We start from the raw sequence: 21,351 nt of genomic DNA, 5'->3' as shown, positions 1-21,351 counted from the left end.
TCTAACCGGCTAATTTATTATCTGGCTAGAATTTAACCCGATAATTAGTAAGCTGGTTAGAAGTTAGCACAAATTGTTATTTAGCCGAATAACGTTATCCAGCTTAATGAGCTGCTTTGCATCCATTTGCAAAGCATTTCCATTCAAAGCTGCTCATTACCATTTTGGTGATATTTGGAGTAAAATATCACAAGGTGTTTACCACACATTAACCTTTAAGTTTGTACCTGAGGCAATGGAGGGTGAAGTGACTTGCCTAATGTCACTTGGAGTTTCAGCAGACACCCCTGGTTCTCAGCCTGCTCTTCTAACCACTAAGCTAATTTGAGACACTGGAGGGTATCTCAGGTTGGGAGGGTGTGAACACAATGGCATCATCTATCTCCAGTTTGTTCATGAATCCACAAATCCCTGGGCCTCTAAATTATAGGGGGATCCAGTGATTTACTTGTGGCCAGTTCCCCCCCCCCTCCCTTGACACTGGCTGCATTGTATTTATTTTATTTATTTATTTTATTTATAACTTTTATATACCGGCATTCGTAAAAAAAAACATCATGTCGGTTTACAGACAACTGAGAAAGGAAATTACAATGATAGATGGAGGAAGGATAGGAAGTTAAAAGGTGACAACTTTACTGTAGAGCCAACGGGCGCCACAGTTATTAAATGAGATTACATGTGGTTAACCAGGTTGGACATAAATTAATTATATACAAGAGGCGACAGAGTGGGGGGTAGCGCGGGGTGGGGGATGAAGCGCATAGGGGAGGCGGGGTGGGGTAGGTGGGGTAGGAAAATTTATTTTATTCATTTCTTTTTGTGCATTTATTAGTCACCTGCTGCCAGGGCCCTAGATAGTTTAGATATAATTTGCCGAGGTTTTAATGTTGGCACTAACGTTATTATGATCCTTCTTCATATATCGGTAGTATTTGACACCTTAGATCACTCTCTCATGCTTGCTAGGTTAGAGCACATAGGTTTATTGAGAGAAGTTTTGGCATGGTTTGAATCATACCTTTCAGACAGAAATCAACAAGTGAGATATGGAACTAAAGCCACAAAGTGGCATGCATGGAAGACAGGGGTTCCTCCCCGTCGTCTGTTTTATTTAACATTTATTTGCAACCAATATGTCATCTCCTCTCTGGTCTGGGTTTATACTGTCGCCTTTGTACAGATGATATTTATGTGTTCTTTCCCATTCCATCTGATGTTAAGACCACTCTTGGTTGTATTTCTATTTATCTCACTTCTATAAGGTTTGGTTGAGTTGTAATCTGTTGTCTCTGAATTTATCAAAAACTGAGATAATCAGATTAGGCAGTGCCACTTCTTCCTCCTTTCTATCTCACTTCAATTTTGAAAATGTCACCATTCCAGTTGCAAGTGAAATAAGACATTTGGGTGTAGTTATGGACTCAGAGCTCTCCTTCATGCCTCATGTGAAATCCATGGTGCAAAGATCTTTTTGCAAATTATAAGGTGAATTTTAAAAGCTGGATGCGCACTGAAATTGGGAGAATGGCACATATCTGGCACTTGAACGTGTCCACCTGCATCAGCCAAAAAAGAGGTGTGGCATGGGTGGTGCAGGGGCGTTGCGGGGCCAAGAGATGTTCACACAAGTACCTACATGTCTGGGCGTGCACCCAAGTCCAGTACCACCTAATATTACTTCTGCTATGGAGGAGCTGTATTTCTAATTTCCTCTCCTTTCTCCATATGGACTTTCAAACTGATTCATTTCCACTCCCTGCCTTTGGCTTGGCTTCTAATCCTTACCTTCCTGCCCCTACAGACCTCAGGGATTTCTTCAACTCTGGTGGTGGTGTGATCATGGGAGTCGGCCTATGGCCCTGTCCTCATAGATCCCCACCTTTTGCACAGAAGCCTGGAGGAAGCATAATCACTACAGTGCCTATGAAGTGCGGGGCGGTGAGTTGGCTCAGCCTACAACATGCTCAATGCTTTCTGGATGTACTGTAGCCAGAGCTTTGAGATATGCAGAGGAGGGAGAGATGAAGAGTGTGGCAAGAAGGAAAGGATCAGAGGACTGACTGGATGGAAGGGGAGAGAATTGAATGAGAATGGAAGTCTGGGGCAGTCTGGAGGTCTGCGGGGTGGTAGGGGTGGTAGGGGGTGAACGGGAAGGGAAAGGGGCAGATGGGACAGATTGGAAGTCTGGAACAGGGAGGAGGCAGAATTTGAAGTCCATAGGACCGTGCAGGACCTGTGTATAAATCCACCATCTGTGAATCCAACTTTAATAGAGTAATTTTAAAAGGAACGCACATGTGTCCATAAACGTGCTTATTGGCACGCAAGTGGAGATATGCTGCAATTTTATATCACGCACATTTCATTTAAAATACTCCTCCAACAAGTATCTGTGCGTGTAATTGTAAGAGGCAGCTCGCGTAAATGTCCCATGCATAATTCCACTATGGCTTTAGCGGCTTTTATGCGCGTATGGAGGCAGATTTTAAAACTGGCTCATGTGAGGGAAAAAACTGTTTTTCCAATTAGACCACCAGTTTGTCCAGTTGATATTGAGGTCTTCGAGATCCCTCTGGTTCTTCATCCTGCAAGCCCCCTACTTGATTCCAAACACTCATGCTGTGTTGAAAACCCTAAAACTCGAGTTCTCCAGATTTGCTCCTCATCAGGATCAGCAATAAAGTTACGCAGACCACCCGCAGACGTGCACCATGATCAGCTTTTTTAAAATTCAGAGTTACGTGAGTACATCTTGGTCCCACCCCCTTCTTATGTACATGCGTACTTCGCGGCTTCTTAAAATCCGCCTTGCTCGTACATGGCCCGCATACAGGTGTATATGGCTGTTTTTGAGTGAGCCACACTTTTAAAATTTACCTCTAAGTGTTTCAGAACTTCCATAAGCCATTCAACTTCCTTCCATTTTCCCAGATGTAGAATGTGAGATGGAGGGCACCTGAAAAGCTCAAATTGTATTTTTATGGTGTAGAATTCCTGGCAGCATAGAAGCCCATAACACAGGGGTGGCTAAGTCTGGTCCTCAAAAGCCACAAATAGGTTTTCAGGATATCTATAATGAATATGCATAAGATAGATTTGCATACAATGGAAGCAGTGCATGCAAATCTATCTCATACATATTCATTATGGATATTCTGAAAACCAGGTCTGTTTGTTGCTCTTGAAGATCAGATTTGACTACCTCTGCCATAGCATATAGCATGAAAAAGAAATGTGTTTATGCTACAAAACTGGTTCTTTAAAAGTAATACATTCTGCTTGAGAGAAATAATATTTGGCATGATTTATATTTGGCTAATGATATATATAGAAAAGTAAGATGAAGTAAAAAAAAGTCCCATATTTCTTTCACATAATTTAATATAGGAATAATGTTAATTGAAGTGATTCTGTTTATAAGTAATTTTGGACTGAGCACATATTTTCAACTTATTGCTATCAATTGACAAACGACTTTCAATTATTTAATTATTGCTAACCTCTCTTCCACCCCTTTCAGTTAATAATAGTTTCAAATGTTGGCAAAAATGTCTTCAGCTGTAAAATTTCAGTTATGGGTTGTTCTCTGTTCTGATAAAAATCCAGTCCAGTTAGAAGTTCCACATCTTTGACACGTGCTGCGTGAGCTTTGAGTCTTTCTTCAACCCACTGGGATTCTGGCTTACCACCGTCCTGCCAAGGAAAGCAGAGATAAGATTGACAGGCTTGCTAGTAACCCTGCAAGAGAAACATTAGCATAGAGCTGCCTGGCAAAGATTGCACTGCCCTCTTATATTCAATGCTGATGAAAAATTGATCTTGGATCTTTGGGTAGGAGAATGATTCAGACTAGTAGATTATATCCCTCTGCATTCAGGTGCCTTTTTTTTTTTTCGTGAAAAATCGTTTTTTGAGTTAGTGCGCGCTAACTCCCCATTAGACTTTGTTACTTTTTGTTAGCACGCACTAACGGAGTTAGCACGCACTAATCTGAAAAATGAATTTTCGCGAAAAAATGGGAAAATCCCGATCGTTTTTCGGGCCCCCCGAAACATGCCGAACTGGACAATTTCGTTGAAATTTTCCAATTCGGCAAAAACGAATGCACATCTCTACTATTCAGTTTTCTATAAATACCATGTTAGTACAATCAAGTGGCACATGAGAAAGGAAGAACAAATGAGGTAAGCAGGCACCAGGTTCCAATTTTTGATGAAAACTTGTTTTTTCTTGTGCCATTTAACAAACAACAGATGTTCAAGACCATGGGGATATTTCTCATTTGTTGCAGTCTTCGTGCTTTCATATGTGCTGTTAAGTGAGAGTAAAACACGAGCTCACTATTCTGGAGATGCAACAGCACAAGAGTGAGCTGTTGACGAGAGTGTAGAATATCACCAGCTCAACAGACTTTCAAACAAATTAAAGCACAGTTATGACACCTTAAAGAAGCAGACACTGGATTGGGTATCAAATTATTTTTCCTAATATAATACCATTTTAATATGTTTAATAATGAATGAAAGAAAAACAAATCTCCCTCTTAATACTATGAAATCTGTACTAATCAGAACCACCAAACTGAACTTCAGGTACATATACATATCTTTATTAGCAACATTCCTGAGGAAACTAAAGGAAAAATATGCTAGGAGACACACATCAAGGGTGAGAAACTGAAATGGAACTTGAAACACTGGAAAAATAGGCAAGGGTTTAGAAAATGAGTTTCAGTGCTAGGAAGTTTAAACCATTCATTTTGGTTGCAAAAATCTATTAGCCATATATCAATCAAAAGGGCAAGACCTGGAAACTGTTAAATGAGAAAAAGATCCAGGAGGAATCATGTCAGATGACCTCAAGTAAGTCAATCAATGTATTAAAGCAATTGAGAGAGGCTGCGTAGGTAAAGAAAGGCTGTGCAAGCCCATCTTAGACAGCCGATGATAACTCGGCATTAGCACGGGAAGGAGTAGGAGTTGAAGGGGGAAAGGGGAAAGGGGGGAGGGGAGAAAGGGCAGAAGAGGTATAGTAGGAATATAGACAGGCTAAGGAGCTGGGTAACGGTCGAATGAGTAGGGGTTTGAATTGGGGTGTTGTGATTGCCAGCAAGTAATGGAGTGACGAAGCAGCAGATTGATGCCATTCGAGCTGGAGCGGCGTGGAGAGAGGGTGCATGGGGCTCGCGATCCCGCCCTCCCTCCCTGTGTTTTAAATGTGATGTATTACATTTCTGTTTTTTGTCGCAGTGGGGCGGTATAACCTGAGCCCTTGTTACTATGGAAGAATTTGTAAGGTTCAAGAGGGGGGGGGGAATGGAGGAGGGGGGGCAACTTGTGCAGTTGGAGGGGCTGTTGTACAAGAAGACCTGCGAGCTTGGGGGCTATAGCTCAGGGCCAGGGCTTGCCCTCGCTGGTGTGAGGCGGGGCAAGGGGGGGGAGGTAGGTGGCAGTGCTTTACCTCTGGGACGAGGGGTAGAGACGGAAAAGGGAGGGGGGTGAGGAGGGGGAGATAAGGGGGGGGATAGGGAGTTGGTGGTTACATATTATAAGTTTACAATTGTTTGTAAGGTGCTCGGGTTTATGGATTAAACTGCGGCCTATGTTAAATGCCAAAAAGTGGTACGTGTTTTATTTGGGGCGAGGGCGTGAAGGAGCGATCTGAGAGCAGGTCTAATCTCCCTGAGCTAAGGTATCATCCGCAGGAAAAAGCAGGTAACGTTGCCCTTGTCTCTAATAAGACTCCACTGAGTTTTGTGTTCAAGCCTTAGTTTCAGAAGGGCATTGAGAGGATGAAAGCTGTTCAGAGAAGAGCTGCCAAAATGATACAAGGCCTGCAGCAAAAACCTCACAAAGAGAGGCTTAAGAATCAAAATCTACTCACTGGAGGAAAGAAGGGGGAAGGTGAGACATGATAGAAACAATCAAATATTTGACAGACTCCAATAAAGTATGGGAATGTGAAAATTTCTAAAGAAATGGAAACTCAAGTTTCAGGGAAGAAGATGCTGAGGAACGATGAGAAAACACTTCTTTATTGAAAGGATGGCGGATGCCTGGAATAGCCAAGCAGCAGAGGTAGTAGCAACCAAAACCAAAACAAATGTGAGCATGCTTGGGACAGAAACAGGATACAGCAGTAAGAACAGGTGGGGGGCAAATGGGCAGAAAAAATGAGGAAGAGGGTTTGAGTGTTTCCTCAGTCAGATGAAACTTGAGGGCCAAAAAAAAAAGGCTAATACAAGCCAATGTACAGATAGGGGTAGTGGAACCACATCAAGGCATCCAACCCCAAAATAAACTAGCACTGGATGACCAGACACTTGGGCAACAGCTTCGCTAATTTTGGTAGCTGTTTTGATTATTTGAAAGATGGCTTTTATAACATGGGATGAGGCTTGGGTGTTGGTTGAAAAACGGGACTTGAAGAAACTTAAGAGGAAGATGACAATGCCTGGAGTGGCATATCAGTGGAGGTAGTAATGACCGGCACTCTTAGAAAAAGGCGCGGGCCATCCATTGCTCCTTCCATATGACAGGGGCCGACCAATGGCACCAGTAGCCCCTATCACATGATAAGGGCAAAGGGCCACCGGCGCCATTTTGTTTACTGGCAGCCGACGGCCCTAGAGGGAGAGATTGCTCCCAGGACCCCGCTGGACCACCAGGGCTTTTAGTAAGTCTTGGGAGGGATCAGGATGGTGGTGGTGGGGGGGGGGGGGGGGGGGGTTGTAGTTAAGTAAATTTGAAGTGTTGGGGTGGGGGGGTCCTTTTTTTTTCAGCGTAAATTGCCAAGAAAAAAAAACTGACCCATTGGAAAATGGTTTCCACGTGTTGCCTGACCCGAAGCCTGACCCGGCAGATAAAAACGAAGCACATCTCTAGCAAGCAGTAGGGATGTGAATCGTTTTAGGACGATTAAAATTATCGTCCGATAATTTTAATATCGTCTTAAACCGTTATGGAACACAATACAATACAGATTCTAACGATTTATCGTTATAAATCGTTAGAATCGTGAGCCGGCACACTAAAACCCCCTAAAACCCACCCCCGACCCTTTAAATTAAATCCCCCACCCTCCCGAACCCCCCCCAAATAACTTAAATAACCTGCGGGTCCAGCGGCGGTCCGGAACGGCAGCGGTCCGGAACGGGCTCCTGCTCTGAATCTTGTCGTCTTCAGCCGGCGCCATTTTCCAAAATGGCGCTGAAAAATGGCGGCGGCCATAGACGAAAAAGATTGGACGGCAGGAGGTCCTTCCGGACCCCCGCTGGACTTTTGGCAAGTCTCGTGGGGGTCAGGAGGCCCCCCACAAGCTGGCCAAAAGTTCCTGGAGGTCCAGCGGGGGGACAGGGAGCGATTTCCCGCCGCGAATCGTTTTCGTACGGAAAATGGCGCCGGCAGGAGATCGACTGCAGGAGGTCGTTCAGCGAGGGTTCCGGCGCCTCGCTGAACATACGGAAAATGGCGCCGGCCATACGCGTATGGCCGGCGCCATTTTCCGTACGAAAACGATTCGCGGCGGGAAATCGCTCCCTGACCCCCGCTGGACCTCCAGGAACTTTTGGCCAGCTTGTGGGGGGCCTCCTGACCCCCACAAGACTTGCCAAAAGTCCAGCGGGGGTCCGGAAGGACCTCCTGCCGTCCAATCTTTTTCGTCTATGGCCGCCGCCATTTTTCGGCGCCATTTTGGAAAATGGCGCCGGCTGAAGACGACAAGATTCAGAGCAGGAGCCCGTTCCGGACCGCTGCCGTTCCGGACCGCCGCTGGACCCGCAGGTTATTTAAGTTATTTGGGGGGGGTTCGGGAGGGTGGGGGATTTAATTTAAAGGGTCGGGGGTGGGTTTTAGGGGGTTTTAATGTGCCGGTTTTTCGATTTTTCGATTTTTCGATTTTTAACGATTTTTCACGATTTTTCACGATATTTTACCCCCCCAAACGGCAACAATACGATTCCCTCCCCCTCCCAGCCGAAATCGATCGTTAAGACGATCGAGGACACGATTCACATCCCTAGCAAGCAGTACCCATCCTGCTCATGACCAAGAAAAGCAAACACTTGGTGGGCCACAAGCAGCATCTCAATGATTGAGGTTGAACGGGGGGGAGAGAAGAGAGTAAGGGGGGCTAGGTGCACAAGGCAGAAGGTTTGCTTAGGGCACCTAACACCCTTCCACCTGCCCTGCCCTAGACCAGAAGTGAGCAAAAGGAGCTGGTGCCCTATTCCATCCATGTAATCGGTTGCCATCTGTCCGCAAGTCTGGTTACATCTCTCATAATTATATCTTGGATTTCCAGTCTGGTATTAAAGTCTTTTACCAAGCAAGCAATCAGCTCTTGAACCAGTTGATGGACTCTATAACAGGGTACCATCAAGGTAGGGTGAGATAACATAGTACAAAATTTCATCTTTGTGAGACTTTCCTCACTCCAAATGATGTCACATCTTCAACAAAGTGTATGGTGCTGTTCGTATGTCTCATTCTACATGTGAAGCTGGCTCCTAAACTCTAAACTACCACCAACACCTCACCTCGACCTATTAGGTGGCCCTCCTATAGAGATATAAATACTTCACTACTAGAAGGGCCTTGTAGATAGTCGCTTTCTCTTGGTCTCTCTCTCCCTCCCTCCCTCCCTCCTCCTCTCTTTAGCACAGGGTGTGAAAAATACTACACCACACAGTAACTCAAAATTTTCCATAAACACACCCCTTTTATTTATTGCATGTGTTATTAACACTTTTTGTTGAACGATGGGATTAGTTTGTTATTTTTCATCCAGTCTAAAAGTGCTACCAAATGATGATTGAAGATATTAACTGCTTCAGCTCTATTTTTCCCTAAAGGACATAGATGCACAATGCATATCACTGGTTGATAGTATATTCCAATTATCTGAATCACAGTGAAGCCAACTTCTTTGAGCAGACTCATTCTTATGCCCTACAGTGACATATACCAAATAGTATCAAGTACTGGTCTGTCCAGGAAATCTTGGTTACTTCTGTCCCCATTAGTTTTAAATGTGTTTTTTTCTGCTTTAGAATACTAGATCACGGAGGTGGCCTGCAACATGGGCTGGTTCAGAAATTAAGACAGACCAGATGCCAATGTCCCTTTTATAAAATCCGCCCCTTGGCCAGAAGACAATGCCCCAGCATGTATATTTAAATCTCCTAAAATTGGTACGTCTGTTGCTGTGGTAGCACTGTAGTGCATTCAAACAAAATTCTTGAAAATTACCTTTTAATTTAAAAAATTCTTAAGTCATTAAAGGAATAATTGTCTATGACATTTGTATGCATAAAAAATGCACCTAAATGACGTGCTATAAAATTGGACAGAATTTGTATGCAGAAAATATGTGTGGAATCCAATTTTGCGTACAGTTTTGATGCACAAAAATATATGTGTGCTGTAGACAGAGTTGGGGTGGAGTTTGGATTTGCATGCATATATCTGATTTTTTAAAAGTATGAATGCAAATTAACATACACAAAGAACAGGTGTAACTTTCTGCAGGTGAGCTTGTGTGCTTTCTTAGAGATCATTTTGAAAGTGAACTTGTATGTTTAAGTTCACTTTGATAATTGGTGTAACTTATGTGCATAACTGTTAACTGTCACGTAAGTTTCCTGCAATGTTACAAAATTACTTTTAAAAGCAATCTTTTTGTTTTGTATCTGTCTGACAGCAAAAAGCAGGTAAAAATCCAGAAGTGCGTTTCTGCAAAGGTTGTTGTTTGCACACATTTTTTAGCTGAATTTTTTTTTAACTTCTTGAAAGTGTAGGAAATTAAAATCTTTGGGCAAAAGTTGTGTTATTTCATAATTGTGCAAGTAAAACAAATTGCAGACTTTATGAACTTGTTTTGCCCTATTCTTGGCCAAAACTCAAATCTGGCCCTTTATCAGCCAAATAAATCACACCCTTGGGGGTCTTTAAAAGATCCAGGAGGGAAATTAATACAGGAAGGCTATTTCTGTGTGCAATAACAAATGTGAGTGGAGAAAACTGAGCCCAACGTGGAACCAAACCAAAAACATTACATTGGAAGCAGAAAAGAAAGTTACTGCATTTGCAAGACAAATATGCACTTTTCAAAGGAAAGCTAATGCTAGAGATGTTCAGAAAGAACGCACTTAATAAACGTTTTTACATTGTGAAATGATTTTTGGTAGTGATTTTCATCTTGGGCCTCAGGGACCACTCAACCAGTTTGTTTTTTCAGGATATCTGCAATGAATGTGCATGAGAGATACTGCATACAATAATTATGTAAGGGTGATTTTTTTTTGCATGTGGGGGTCATTCTAAATTTCTTTCCTATGTTTGGGGAAAGGTGCTGGGGAAAGGATGAGCCAGAGGCTTTGGAGTGTAGGATGTCTTTGGAGGACAGGGATACTTGCTCCTCTAAGACTCGGGGGGAATTTAAGCCTTTTAATATTAAGGAGCTGCTTTGCATGTATTTGCATATGACACTACTCACTAATATTTTCAGCGTGTTCCTCCAAATTTTTGTAATGATGGTAATGCTCGTGCAAACGTTACCAATATGACATATTAACATGTTTTAATGCAGTGGTTCCCAAACCTATCCTGGGGACCCCCCAGCCAGTCAGGTTTTCAGGATATCCACAATGAATATGCATGAGAGAAAATGTGCATGTTATGGAGGCAGGCAGTGCATGCAAACCCGACTGGCTGCGGGGTCCCCAGGACAGGGTTGGGAACCACTGTTTTAATGCATATTAAATGCCTAATTTGGCATGTAATGTGCATTAACACCATTTAGTATATAGACCTCTTAACTTTTTAAAGTGGTAGCACTAAGCAAGCAGTTTAAAGGAAAACCAGGAAAAGATTTATTGTAATCTAATCTCAAAATATGCTGTTTCCTGAAACTTACAAACATATTTGTTACTAGGGATGTCATATGAAAGGGCAAAGGTAGCGCCGGCGCCATTTTGGTTCCTGTTCCCCGACGTCACGAGCGTAGGAGATCGCTCCCGGACCCCCGCTGGACCCCCAGGGACTTTTGGCCAGCTTGGGGGGGCCTCCTGACACCCACAAGACTTGCCAAAAGTCCAGCGGGGGTCCGGGAATGACCTCCTGCACTCGAATTGTGTTGCCGTACGGCCAGCGCCATTTTGCTGTACGGCAATATGACCATATGGCCGGCGCCATTTTGCTTTGCTTTGCTTTGCAAAATGGCGCCGGCCGTACGGGTGGGGGATTTATTTTAAAGGGTCGGGGTGGGTTTTAGGGATGTTTTAGTGTGCCGGTTTTCCCGCCCTCGCCCGATTTACGATTTACACGATATTTATAAAAACAAAACCGCAACGATCCGATTCCCTCCCCCCCCCCAGCCGAAATCGATCGTTAAGACGATCGATCACACGATACACATCTCTATTTGTTACCACAGATATAAGGATCCCATGCACACTATCAGAGCTTCGGAATATTTATTTATTTATTTATTTATTTATTTATTTATTTAAAGCTTTTTTATACCGAAGTTCATTTGCACATCACATCGGTTTACACATAACAGCAAAACGATGAGAGAGAAAGGAGGAATATGCTCTACAGAGAATGAAAATGTTTGCCAGATAAATCCAAATCAACCAATTAAATTCAGCAGTTTCCTACTTGTGGGAGATATATACAGGGCATGATTTTTAAAGTGGGACTCTGGGGCTCAATATTTAAAGATATCTGGTTAACTTAGAATGGATATTCAACAGCTGAATATAATCAGACAAATGTTATTAAACTGGTCTAACTTATTCGGTTAACTTAACCAGATAAGGCTGAATATAGGCACTTATCTGGTCATGATAACTGGATAAGTTGCCCGCCTCGATGTGCCCATTGGCAGCCCCCAAGATATCCAGCTATCTACTTAACCGAATAAATAGTTATCTGGCTAAATGGCAACAGATGAACAGATTGATATTCAGTGGCTGCCACTTAGCTAGATAAGACCTACTTATCCGGCTAAGTAACATTTCAATATCTATCCCTGGATATTTTATATTGATTGAGTTCATTTATGTTCTCTTTCTAGCAAGGACACTGTACTCAAGGACAGTGATTATGTTGAATTATTTTGATAAATAAAACTCTGTGCAGTTTTAAGAGTTTTTGCACAGAATTCCCCCAAGAGCACAAAAAGAGCCACTGTCCATTTCTTCTCAATAGTAAAATGCAGTAAATAGGCCAGATGGGGAAAGTGAGTGAAAATGGGGGACAATCCCTATTAACTGCAAATGATCACAGTGCATGGCCCCAGTGTGTCTGGATTCTGATTGAGCTGCAAGGCCCAGAGGAGAGGAGGAGGAAGATGCTGGGCATAAAAAGAAAACACAGAAGATGTTGGCAAATAAAGAGCCGCTTGGTCCATTCAGTCTTCCCATTTACATTTGCCTACGGTAGAGCCACACAATTCCGACTTCTCTCTCCCTTCCCCTATCACTAGTGTTCCTGTGTGTTTGTACCAAGCATGCTTGAATTCGGCCACCATTTGGCTCCTACTTTCCTTGGATGGAAGTCTATTCAAGGAAATTACTACCCTCTCAGTGAAAAAGTACTTTCTCTTATTCCTTTTGAGTTTTTCTCCTTTCATATGTGTCCTTCTTATTCTATTAAAAGAATTGTTGGTTTATGGTACTTTTATGAAGCCTTATATATTTGAATGCTTCTCTCATAGCTCCCCTTTTTTCTAGAGAGTACATCTTCAGTTCATTTAGTCTCTCTCTATATAGCTTAAAACAATGCTTCCCAACCCTTTCCTGAAGGCACACCTAACCAGTTGTCATTTTGGAATGTCCAAAAATGAATATGCATGAGACAGATTTGCATACATTGGAGACCCAGGGTATGCAAATCTACCTCATGCATATTCATTGTGGAAATCCTGAAAACCCAACTGGCTAAGTGTGCCTCCAGGAGAGGGCTGGGAAACACTGGCTTATGATGCAGGCCATGCACCAGTTTGGTTGCCCTCCTTTGAATTGTCTCCACTTTATCAATGACCTTTGGTATACATGGACTCCAGATCTGAATACAGTACTCAAAGTGGGGGGTGGGTCTCACCAGAGATCTATACAGAAGTAAGTTTACTTTCCTCTTCCTAGTGGTGCCTTTTACGTATCAAACCATATTAGCCTTTCTAACTGCTTTGTTGCACTGATTGCCTACAATGACATCATTGTCAATGATGACTGTTAGGTCCCTATCTGTTTGGAGGCTGCTAGTACTTTCCCTCCTAAATGGTAGGTGGGCTTTGGATAGTAAAATAATTTATTATTATTATTTTTAATGTAAACAGTCATCAAATGACTATTATCTTCCAGATGACTTCTATAATTACATTTCATTTTCCACATAAATTTTCGAAGCTTGTCAGGCAGCATGGATGATCTCTCAGCCTGGTTTCTGGCATATCCTGATCCATAATATATGTACTCTATAGGCAATATTGCCCACCTTAAATACGGCTACACGCCCATGCATTGTTGCACAGTGGATATGCTTTTAGCCATTTTGAGAGGAGGCATTGCCAGGGATGTGTTAAGATCGGGGAGGAAAAGTATGTACTTATATTGTATTTTTAAATCTTTGCTTGTACTTTTACAGCAAAATTCTACCCACGCAACAAAAGGTGCAAATGAAAGTGCATGATTTGTACCCTTGGCAATATTTAAAATGAAAGCCTTTCATACTTTCCCTTTGAAAACTGGTGCAAAGATGATGAGTATAAAGTAAGAATATGCATAGGAAGCATTTTCATTTCAATTTGTTCCACTTGTTTTTGGCCCAATTTTGCTCTAAGGGCATTTTTTTCATGTTTTTTAAATTTATTTTCTGAAAATAGTGCCCATTATTTACATATAGCATGCTTTATTTTCCAAAATAAATAACTCAAAAGATTTTTGGGTTTTCAGAGTTCTTTTGAGTAAATTGAACTAAATTGAAAATGGGCTGTTTCAGTTCAGATTACTCATTTGTTATAAAGGAAGGCCCATCCTTAGTAAAAGGTACATGTGCTTTTTGCATCAGTATGGGCAGTCTGAATATTTACCCTTATATGTGCAATAACTGTCTGTAAATAAACTGGGTTGACTTTCTTCACTTTAAGAGGGAAGAGTGGAGTAATTCAGTCTCTGTACTTACAGCACAGCTCTCACTGTTGTCAGATCTGTGAGGAATGAGGAATGACTGAACATCCAGGAAGCCAGGGCATACCACAGGGATACTGGAAGAATTCTTACAGCTCGTTAACACTATAAAGTAATGAGTTGGGATGGGAATCTGCAGATTGGTTAAATTCCTAAAAAAAAGATAAAGAAGAAATCAGCATGTGATTATACAAGCTTAACAGGTCCACACTGTGTAATCTGATGAAAGGCAAGTTACCCAGTTAAAGTTGACAAGTCTCCCTCTGAATATACTCAGCTAAAGTTAACCAGATAAAATTATCCAAGTAGCTTTGCTACTCACCAGCTTATTCAATATGATAAAAAATGAAAACGAGCAGCAGCCAACCCCCTCTCTCCTTCTCACCCCCCTCCCCAATATTGTAACCAATAGGAGCATGAACTATGTCACCCACACCCAACATACTGAAAAAAAAGTCACACAACCCACTGGTCCCCCTTCTGCCTCCAAGGAACTTGTAGAACTAGGTTTCCTCTCTCTCTGCTGCTTTCTACCTCCGTGCTACTTGTATTTATTGTTTTCAAATCTGATATGGTATCCTGCCCAGGGTGGTACACAACTAATTAACAAAAAGAATTGTACTTATAAAATTAGAAAACAAAAAGGCAGAGGGTTTCATATAGGCATTTAAGTGTCTGAATATGCTACCCTGAAAAGATGCATTTTAACCTCGACTGGAAAGAAATATATCTGCACATTTGAATTAATGAAAAGATATTGGCAAATCTCATCAAAAAGGGAAACTAGAAAAAAAAACCAACTGTATTTGCCATACAGTTTGGTCTATTTAATCTTAAGACCTTACCATTTGCACTTCATGGCACATCCAGTGATGTTTCGGTACATCATGGATCAAGGGTTATGACCCCACTCATGATATGCAGCCACACACTTGGATGAAATAATCATCCATAATGTGGATTGGGAATCCCATCTATAGAAAATCAGGCCAGTATTGCAGACTGTAAGGCAGGCAGGGCTAATGGCAAACCAAGCCAAGTACACAATGGGAAAAGTAGACACACTCAGGTAAATTTTCAAAGGAGTTACGTGTGTAAATGTAACATATTATCTTAGCAATTTTCAAAACCCACTTACACAGGCAAAGTGCATTTTTATGTATAAAACCCAGATTTATGCATGTAAATTCTTTTGAAAACCAGACCCAAAGTACTTAGGGCAATCCTCGTGGAATGGGCAGATAAAACTACTAGGGGTCCATTCCAAAGGCATTTAGCCGGATAACTTGTAAGTTATCCAGCTATATAACATCTTTTGAGTATTTTCAGAACTTATCCTGTTAAATTTTACCTAGATAATTCATTATCCAGCTAGATTTTAGCTGGAAAATGTAGGGGCTTTCCAGGTGCATTCCAGGCTGGAATTAAGTTAGCCAGGCTAATTCCACTATTCAGAGTTAGCCAGATAATTTACTTGGCTAAGTCTGTTCTTGCCATAGAGTAGCACTAAAGTTAGCGACCAATCCAGGCCACAAGTACCTGGCAGAGTACCAAGAGGTAAATAGATTCCATGCTGCTTAACCCAAGGATAAGTAATAGATTTCCCAAAATCCACCTTAATAATGGTTTATGTACTTTTCTTCCAGGAACTTGTCCAAACCATGTTTAAACCCAATTACACTAACAGTTTTCATCACACCCTCCGGCAATAAATTCCAGAGTTTAATTTATAAAAATATTCCTTCTACTTCACTTAAATGTATTACCTAGTAACTTCATTCCTTGTACCCTAGTCATTGTACATTTTGAAAGAGTAAACAACTGATCTGTGTTTATCCATTTCACTCCACTCATTATTTTATAGACCTCTATCATATCTCCCCTCAGCCATCTCTTCTCCAAGCTGAAGAGCTCTAACTTCTTTAGCTTTTCCTCCTAGGTGAATTGTTCCATCCCCTTACATTTTGGTCACTCTTCTCTGTACCTTTTCTAATTCTACTATATCTTTTTTGAGATGCAGTGACTGGAATTGCACACAATATTCAAGGTACAGTCATACTAAGAAGCAATACAGAGATATTATGATATTCTGTTTTATTCTCCATTCCTTCCCTAATAATTACTAGCATTCTATTTGCTTTCTTGGTCATTGCTACACACTGGGCTGGATTTTAAAACCTATGCGTGCCCAAATGTACGCCCGATTTTATAACATGCGCGCGCAGCCGCGCACGTGTTATAACATCCGGGGTCAGCGCACGCAAGAGGGTGCACACTAGTGCACCTTGTGTGCACCAAGCCCTAGAGGAGACCCGATGGCTTTTCCCATTCCCTCCGAGGCCGCTCCAAAACAGGAGCGGTCTCGGAGGGAGTTTTCCTTCCGCCCCCCCCCATCTTCCCCTCCCTAACCCGCCCCCCCCCCCCAGCCTGCGCGCGCAAGTTATAAAATCGGGCGTACATGTGTACATGCCGGGTAGCGTGCGCACATGTACGCCCGCGCGAACCCTTTTAAAATCTACCCCTAAGATGGTAACTTTTAAACTGGTGTGCAGGCCTCCCTTCTGTGCCTGAGTTGGCGTGTCTCTTCATCCTTCACATCTTTCACCTATATCCCTTCCAAAGCACATACTGTCGGATAGAGGAGTCCAATTCACTGCGAGGTACCGGTGCTTCCTTTGTAAAATATTTTGTATAATGTGCAACTATACTAGAGCCTACCACCCATAGGGCAATGGACAAGGGGAGCATACCAACTGCACCTTTAAAAGCGTCCTCTGCTCTTACTTCAATGAGCACCAGGATAACTGGACTATCCTCTTACCGTGGGCTGAGTTCTCACATAATAATCACATTAATGCCACCAACGGCTCTTTGCTTTTTCAGATGATCTATGGAAAACAACCTCTACCACCTCTGCCACGGCCACTGACTGTGAAGGTACCATCTTCAGCAGCTCAACTCTCTGCCCAGGAATTGCATGAACTATGGGAACTGACCAATCGGTTGATAGAGAAATCCACTGCATGAGCCAAGAAAATAGCAATACCTAAAGACTAGCCTTGCAGTTCAAAATGGGAGAAAGGGTGTGGTTGAGTACCTGAAACTTATGTCTATAACTTCCCTCAATGTGCCTGGCCCTATGTTTTATTGGACCATTTCCTGTGCTTTGACAAATAGGCCCTGCACATACCAGCTAACATTACCACCAATGCTAAAAGTCCATAACATATTTCATGTGTCCTTGCTTAAACTAGTAGTGCTTTCATGGCCCTCCAGAGTCTTGCCTGAACCTAAGAGATCCTAAGCTCCCACCAAAGAGGAAAAAAAGTTGAATATCTAATCTCATGGAAAAACTATGGTCCAGAAGAAACCTCTTGGGAGCCATCAGCAAAAACATACTGGATACCAACCTCTTGAAGGACTTCCATCAACAATACCCCAGAAAGCCCAGGACCTCGGGGAGAGAGTCTAAAGGGGGTGGGGGGTACTGTTATGTTTGGCGGTCCACTGGCGAACAGCCAAATTAACCTTCCTGGCCAAGCCAACCCTTGTAGCTCCTAATGTGGACTAGTGCTTCCAGCTCTCCTTGCAGCTGGAGGCCACGTTCCGATGTGACAGGTTGTTGCCAGCATCTCATGTGGCAGGACACTGCCAGTCCCAGCCACCTGCGCTCCTCCATAGGTCCGCACATGCCCGACTTCACCCTACTCTCTCACCCTACTCTCCTGAATCACTCCACTCTCCTTAAACGACTTTCAGACATCGGGATAAAAGGTACGGCCTTCAAATGGTTCGACTCCTTTCCCACGAACAGAGGCTACAAAGTAAAGATCAACAATAAGGAATCTCCGCTCATCAACACCACAAGAGGTGTTCCACAGGGCTCCTCTCTGTCTCCTACACTATTCAACCTTTACCTTCTTTCCCTTTGCCAGCTGCTTACGAATCTTAAACTCAAACACTATCTCTACGCCGACGATGTCCAAATCCTGATCCCAATAACCGAATCCCTCACAAAAACACTGAAGTTCTGGGACAAATGTCTCCAAGATTTCAACGACCTCCTCACTACCTTAAACCTTGTTCTTAACAAGTCTTAGACAGAAATGTTCTTTATATCTCTCAACACAACGATAACCCACATTCAATCCACACCAACACCTTGGCCAGCCAAGCAAGAGACCTCGGAGTTATAATTGATAACCAGTTAAATTTTAAAAAGTTCATCACCAACACAACCAAAGACTGCTTCTTCAAACTTCAGGTACTAAAAAGACTCAAACCGCTCCTGTACTTTCAAGGCTTCAGATCGGTACTCCAGGCCATTATATTCTCCAAATTAGAATACTGTAATTCGATTCTGCTAGGCCTTCCCACCTCTACCACCAAACCGCTTCAGATGCTACAAAATTCAGCCGCCAGAATTTTAACAAACTCCAACAGAAGAGACCACATCACACCCATCCTGAAAAATCTGCACTGGCTTCCTGTAAACTTTAGAATTCTACACAAGTGTCTCACCATCATCCATAAAGCTATATACAACAGAACACCCATCGATTTACACTAACCACTCACGCTGCACTCCTCTTCTAGACCCATTAGAGAAGCCTACAAGGGCTTGCTACACCCCCCCCCCCAGCCAAATCCACTCACCTCTCATCCACCAAAGATCGAGCCTTCTCGACAGCGGCACCAACCATCTGGAACACCATGCCCCCTGACCTTAGACAAGAACCTTGCATTCTGTCTTTCAAAAAGAAACTCAAAACGTGGCTATTTCTACAAGCCTTCCCTGAGCTATGACCTCCCCAACCACAATAACTTCATGGTCCTCCAGTCAATGTACCCATGCACTGTCTCCATATTAGTTAGTTCCGAGTTCTAAGACCTGACACTATTTAGTCATGAATATACGATATTTACAGTCCTGAGTATATGATCTTATTTAGATATTTGATAGTATTCAGCCATGAGTTCAGATTATTGTTAATCCTGAGTGTATAACCAGATATTATTTATCTCTGAGTTACCCATATCTTTGGCTCTTCCTCCTCCCAGTTCGAGTGCCCCTGTTTTATTGTAACTTTTATTACTTCTCGCCTATTGTTCAGGTTGATGTTAATGTTATTGCACCATTGTTTATTGTAAACCGATATGATATGATTGGGATCATGAATGTCGGTATAAAAAAAGCTCTAAATAAATAAATAAATATTTCAAGCACCCGCAGCAGGAAAGTGCAACGGCACCTAATGATGACATCACATGTTCAGGCCTATAAAAGGCCCTTGCTGTCTCTCCTTCACTACCTCACCAACAGGTCCAACTATGCTTCATAGTGCGTGTTGCTTCCCAGTGTCTTGTCTTCGTTGCAGCCTTGTCCAGCTTGTTCTTGTCCAGCTTGCTTCTCCCACGTTATCCGCTTATTCTTGTCCTCGCCTGCCTGCCCTATCTATCCATCCCCCTTCTCTTCCCTCAGACAGATACTAGGTTTGACCTCAGCTAGGACCATGGATACCCTTGACTGCTTCCTGCCTCTGACCATTGCCTGGACAATGGATACACTTGACTGCTGCCTGCCTCTGACCATTGCCTGGACCTCAGATTCACCTGACTGCTGCCTGCCTTTGACCCAAGTTAATCACAGACCTTCTCTTCTGTCATCAGCAGAAACCTCCACCTAAGTCCTGCCAGCCCTGGCACCCAAAAGGTTCAACCTGTGGGGGAAAGAGGGCTGATATAGGTGAAGATCCTGACAGGTTTCCGCCTCTCCAAGGTCCATTTGCTGACAGTGGGAACCTGCAGGAAGTCAATCCTGTCTCGGTCCAAGGGTCCATAGAGGCAACAAAATGTGGCCATCATTAAGTTTCTATTATTGCCCCCAACTAAAAGCTAATGCAAAAATCTATTACTAAGTAGCTACAGAGGAAAGATAACTTTCAACAAGTGTGCACAATGGCATTAACATATGTATATGGCTGTACATTGTTTTACCTTACTATTTTATAAGCTACGAGTATCATAAAATACGCATATCTTTACCTTGCAAAATACAAACATATGTAGGCTTCCCTGTGAAGGTAAGCAATGCGTTGAAACCATGTTGTTCAATTGATATTCCAAACCAGTATGAAATTGGCTTTTTTAAATCTAAGTCACTCCAACTGTGTCTCATCTATACACCCCCAGGTCTCCTGGAGAAAGATTCGTCCCCCCTTATCGAATTTTTTGCAAACTCCCTATCCTCTGACATACCCACTATTCTCCTAGGAGACTTTAATTTACATGTGGATACCTCCCCACAATCCCCAGCATGTGAAGCATTCCTCTCCTCCCTTGAAGCTATGGGCTTCCAACAAATCGTGAACTCACCCACACACAAAGCAGGCCACACACTTGATCTTATCTTTGTCAACTCCCACATGAACACTACCAATCCCCCATCATGCATTGCAGTACCCTGGTCTGACCACTCCCTGATTCAGACTAAGCTCTCACTCCCGCAAATGTCCCCCTCCACGCCACAGCAGCCCATCTCATTTAAATTTCGCAAACCATGCGATATTGATACCATCTCACAAGCTTGCGCTGACATAGACAGCCAAATGGACGTCTCATCCCCAAACAATGCCTTCTCTACCTGGCTCAACCTTACCCTCAGCATCGCCGACAAACATTGCCCGCTTACAACAAAAACTATCAACCCAAACCGTAGAAACAGAAAACCATGGTACACACCTGATCTTAGGAATCTTAAAATTCAACTCAGAACAGCTGAGAGGTCATGGCGCAAATGCCAATCCCCTGCAACTAAAACTTTATACTACCAAAAAATGCATGAATATAGAAATTCTATCCTTCAGGCTAAACGCAATTACTATGCTAAAAAAATACATGGTATGCAATATAACCCCAAGGCCCTATTCACCATGGTTGCGGACCTCACTTCTCCTACTCCCACACAACTACCAGTCAATCCCTCTAAAAATCGCTGCAATGAATTAGCTCAATTTTTCAAAAACAAAGTCTCATCCATCACTGCACAATTCTCACATAAGAACATCAATATCTGTCTGCCCACCATAAACTCTCTGGTCCCCCTCTCATGTTTTGACCCCTCATCCTCTCTTGAAGTACAAAACATTCTTAAAAAA

The 21,351-nt window shown here is 42.7% G+C and overlaps 1 protein-coding gene across 7 annotated transcripts in view; it reads right to left on the bottom strand.

The window, feature by feature from the left end:
• Positions 1-3,370: 3,370 nt before the first annotated feature.
• ENPP3 (ectonucleotide pyrophosphatase/phosphodiesterase 3) overlaps positions 3,371-21,351 on the bottom strand; it is a 329,854-nt gene continuing 311,873 nt past the window's right edge. For all 7 annotated transcript variants that reach the window (XM_029594399.1, XM_029594400.1, XM_029594401.1 and 4 more), the window contains 2 exons: positions 14,190-14,346; positions 3,371-3,696 (listed from right to left, as the gene is read on the bottom strand). In XM_029594399.1, the coding sequence (XP_029450259.1) occupies positions 3,520-3,696; positions 14,190-14,346 (334 nt within the window). In that variant the 3' untranslated portion in view covers positions 3,371-3,519. The remainder of the gene's footprint in view (positions 3,697-14,189; positions 14,347-21,351) is intronic.

Source organism: Rhinatrema bivittatum, chromosome 3 (genome assembly GCF_901001135.1).
Source record: "Rhinatrema bivittatum chromosome 3, aRhiBiv1.1, whole genome shotgun sequence".
NCBI lineage: Eukaryota > Metazoa > Chordata > Amphibia > Gymnophiona > Rhinatrematidae > Rhinatrema > Rhinatrema bivittatum.
This window is presented reverse-complemented; position numbering and strand designations above follow the sequence as displayed.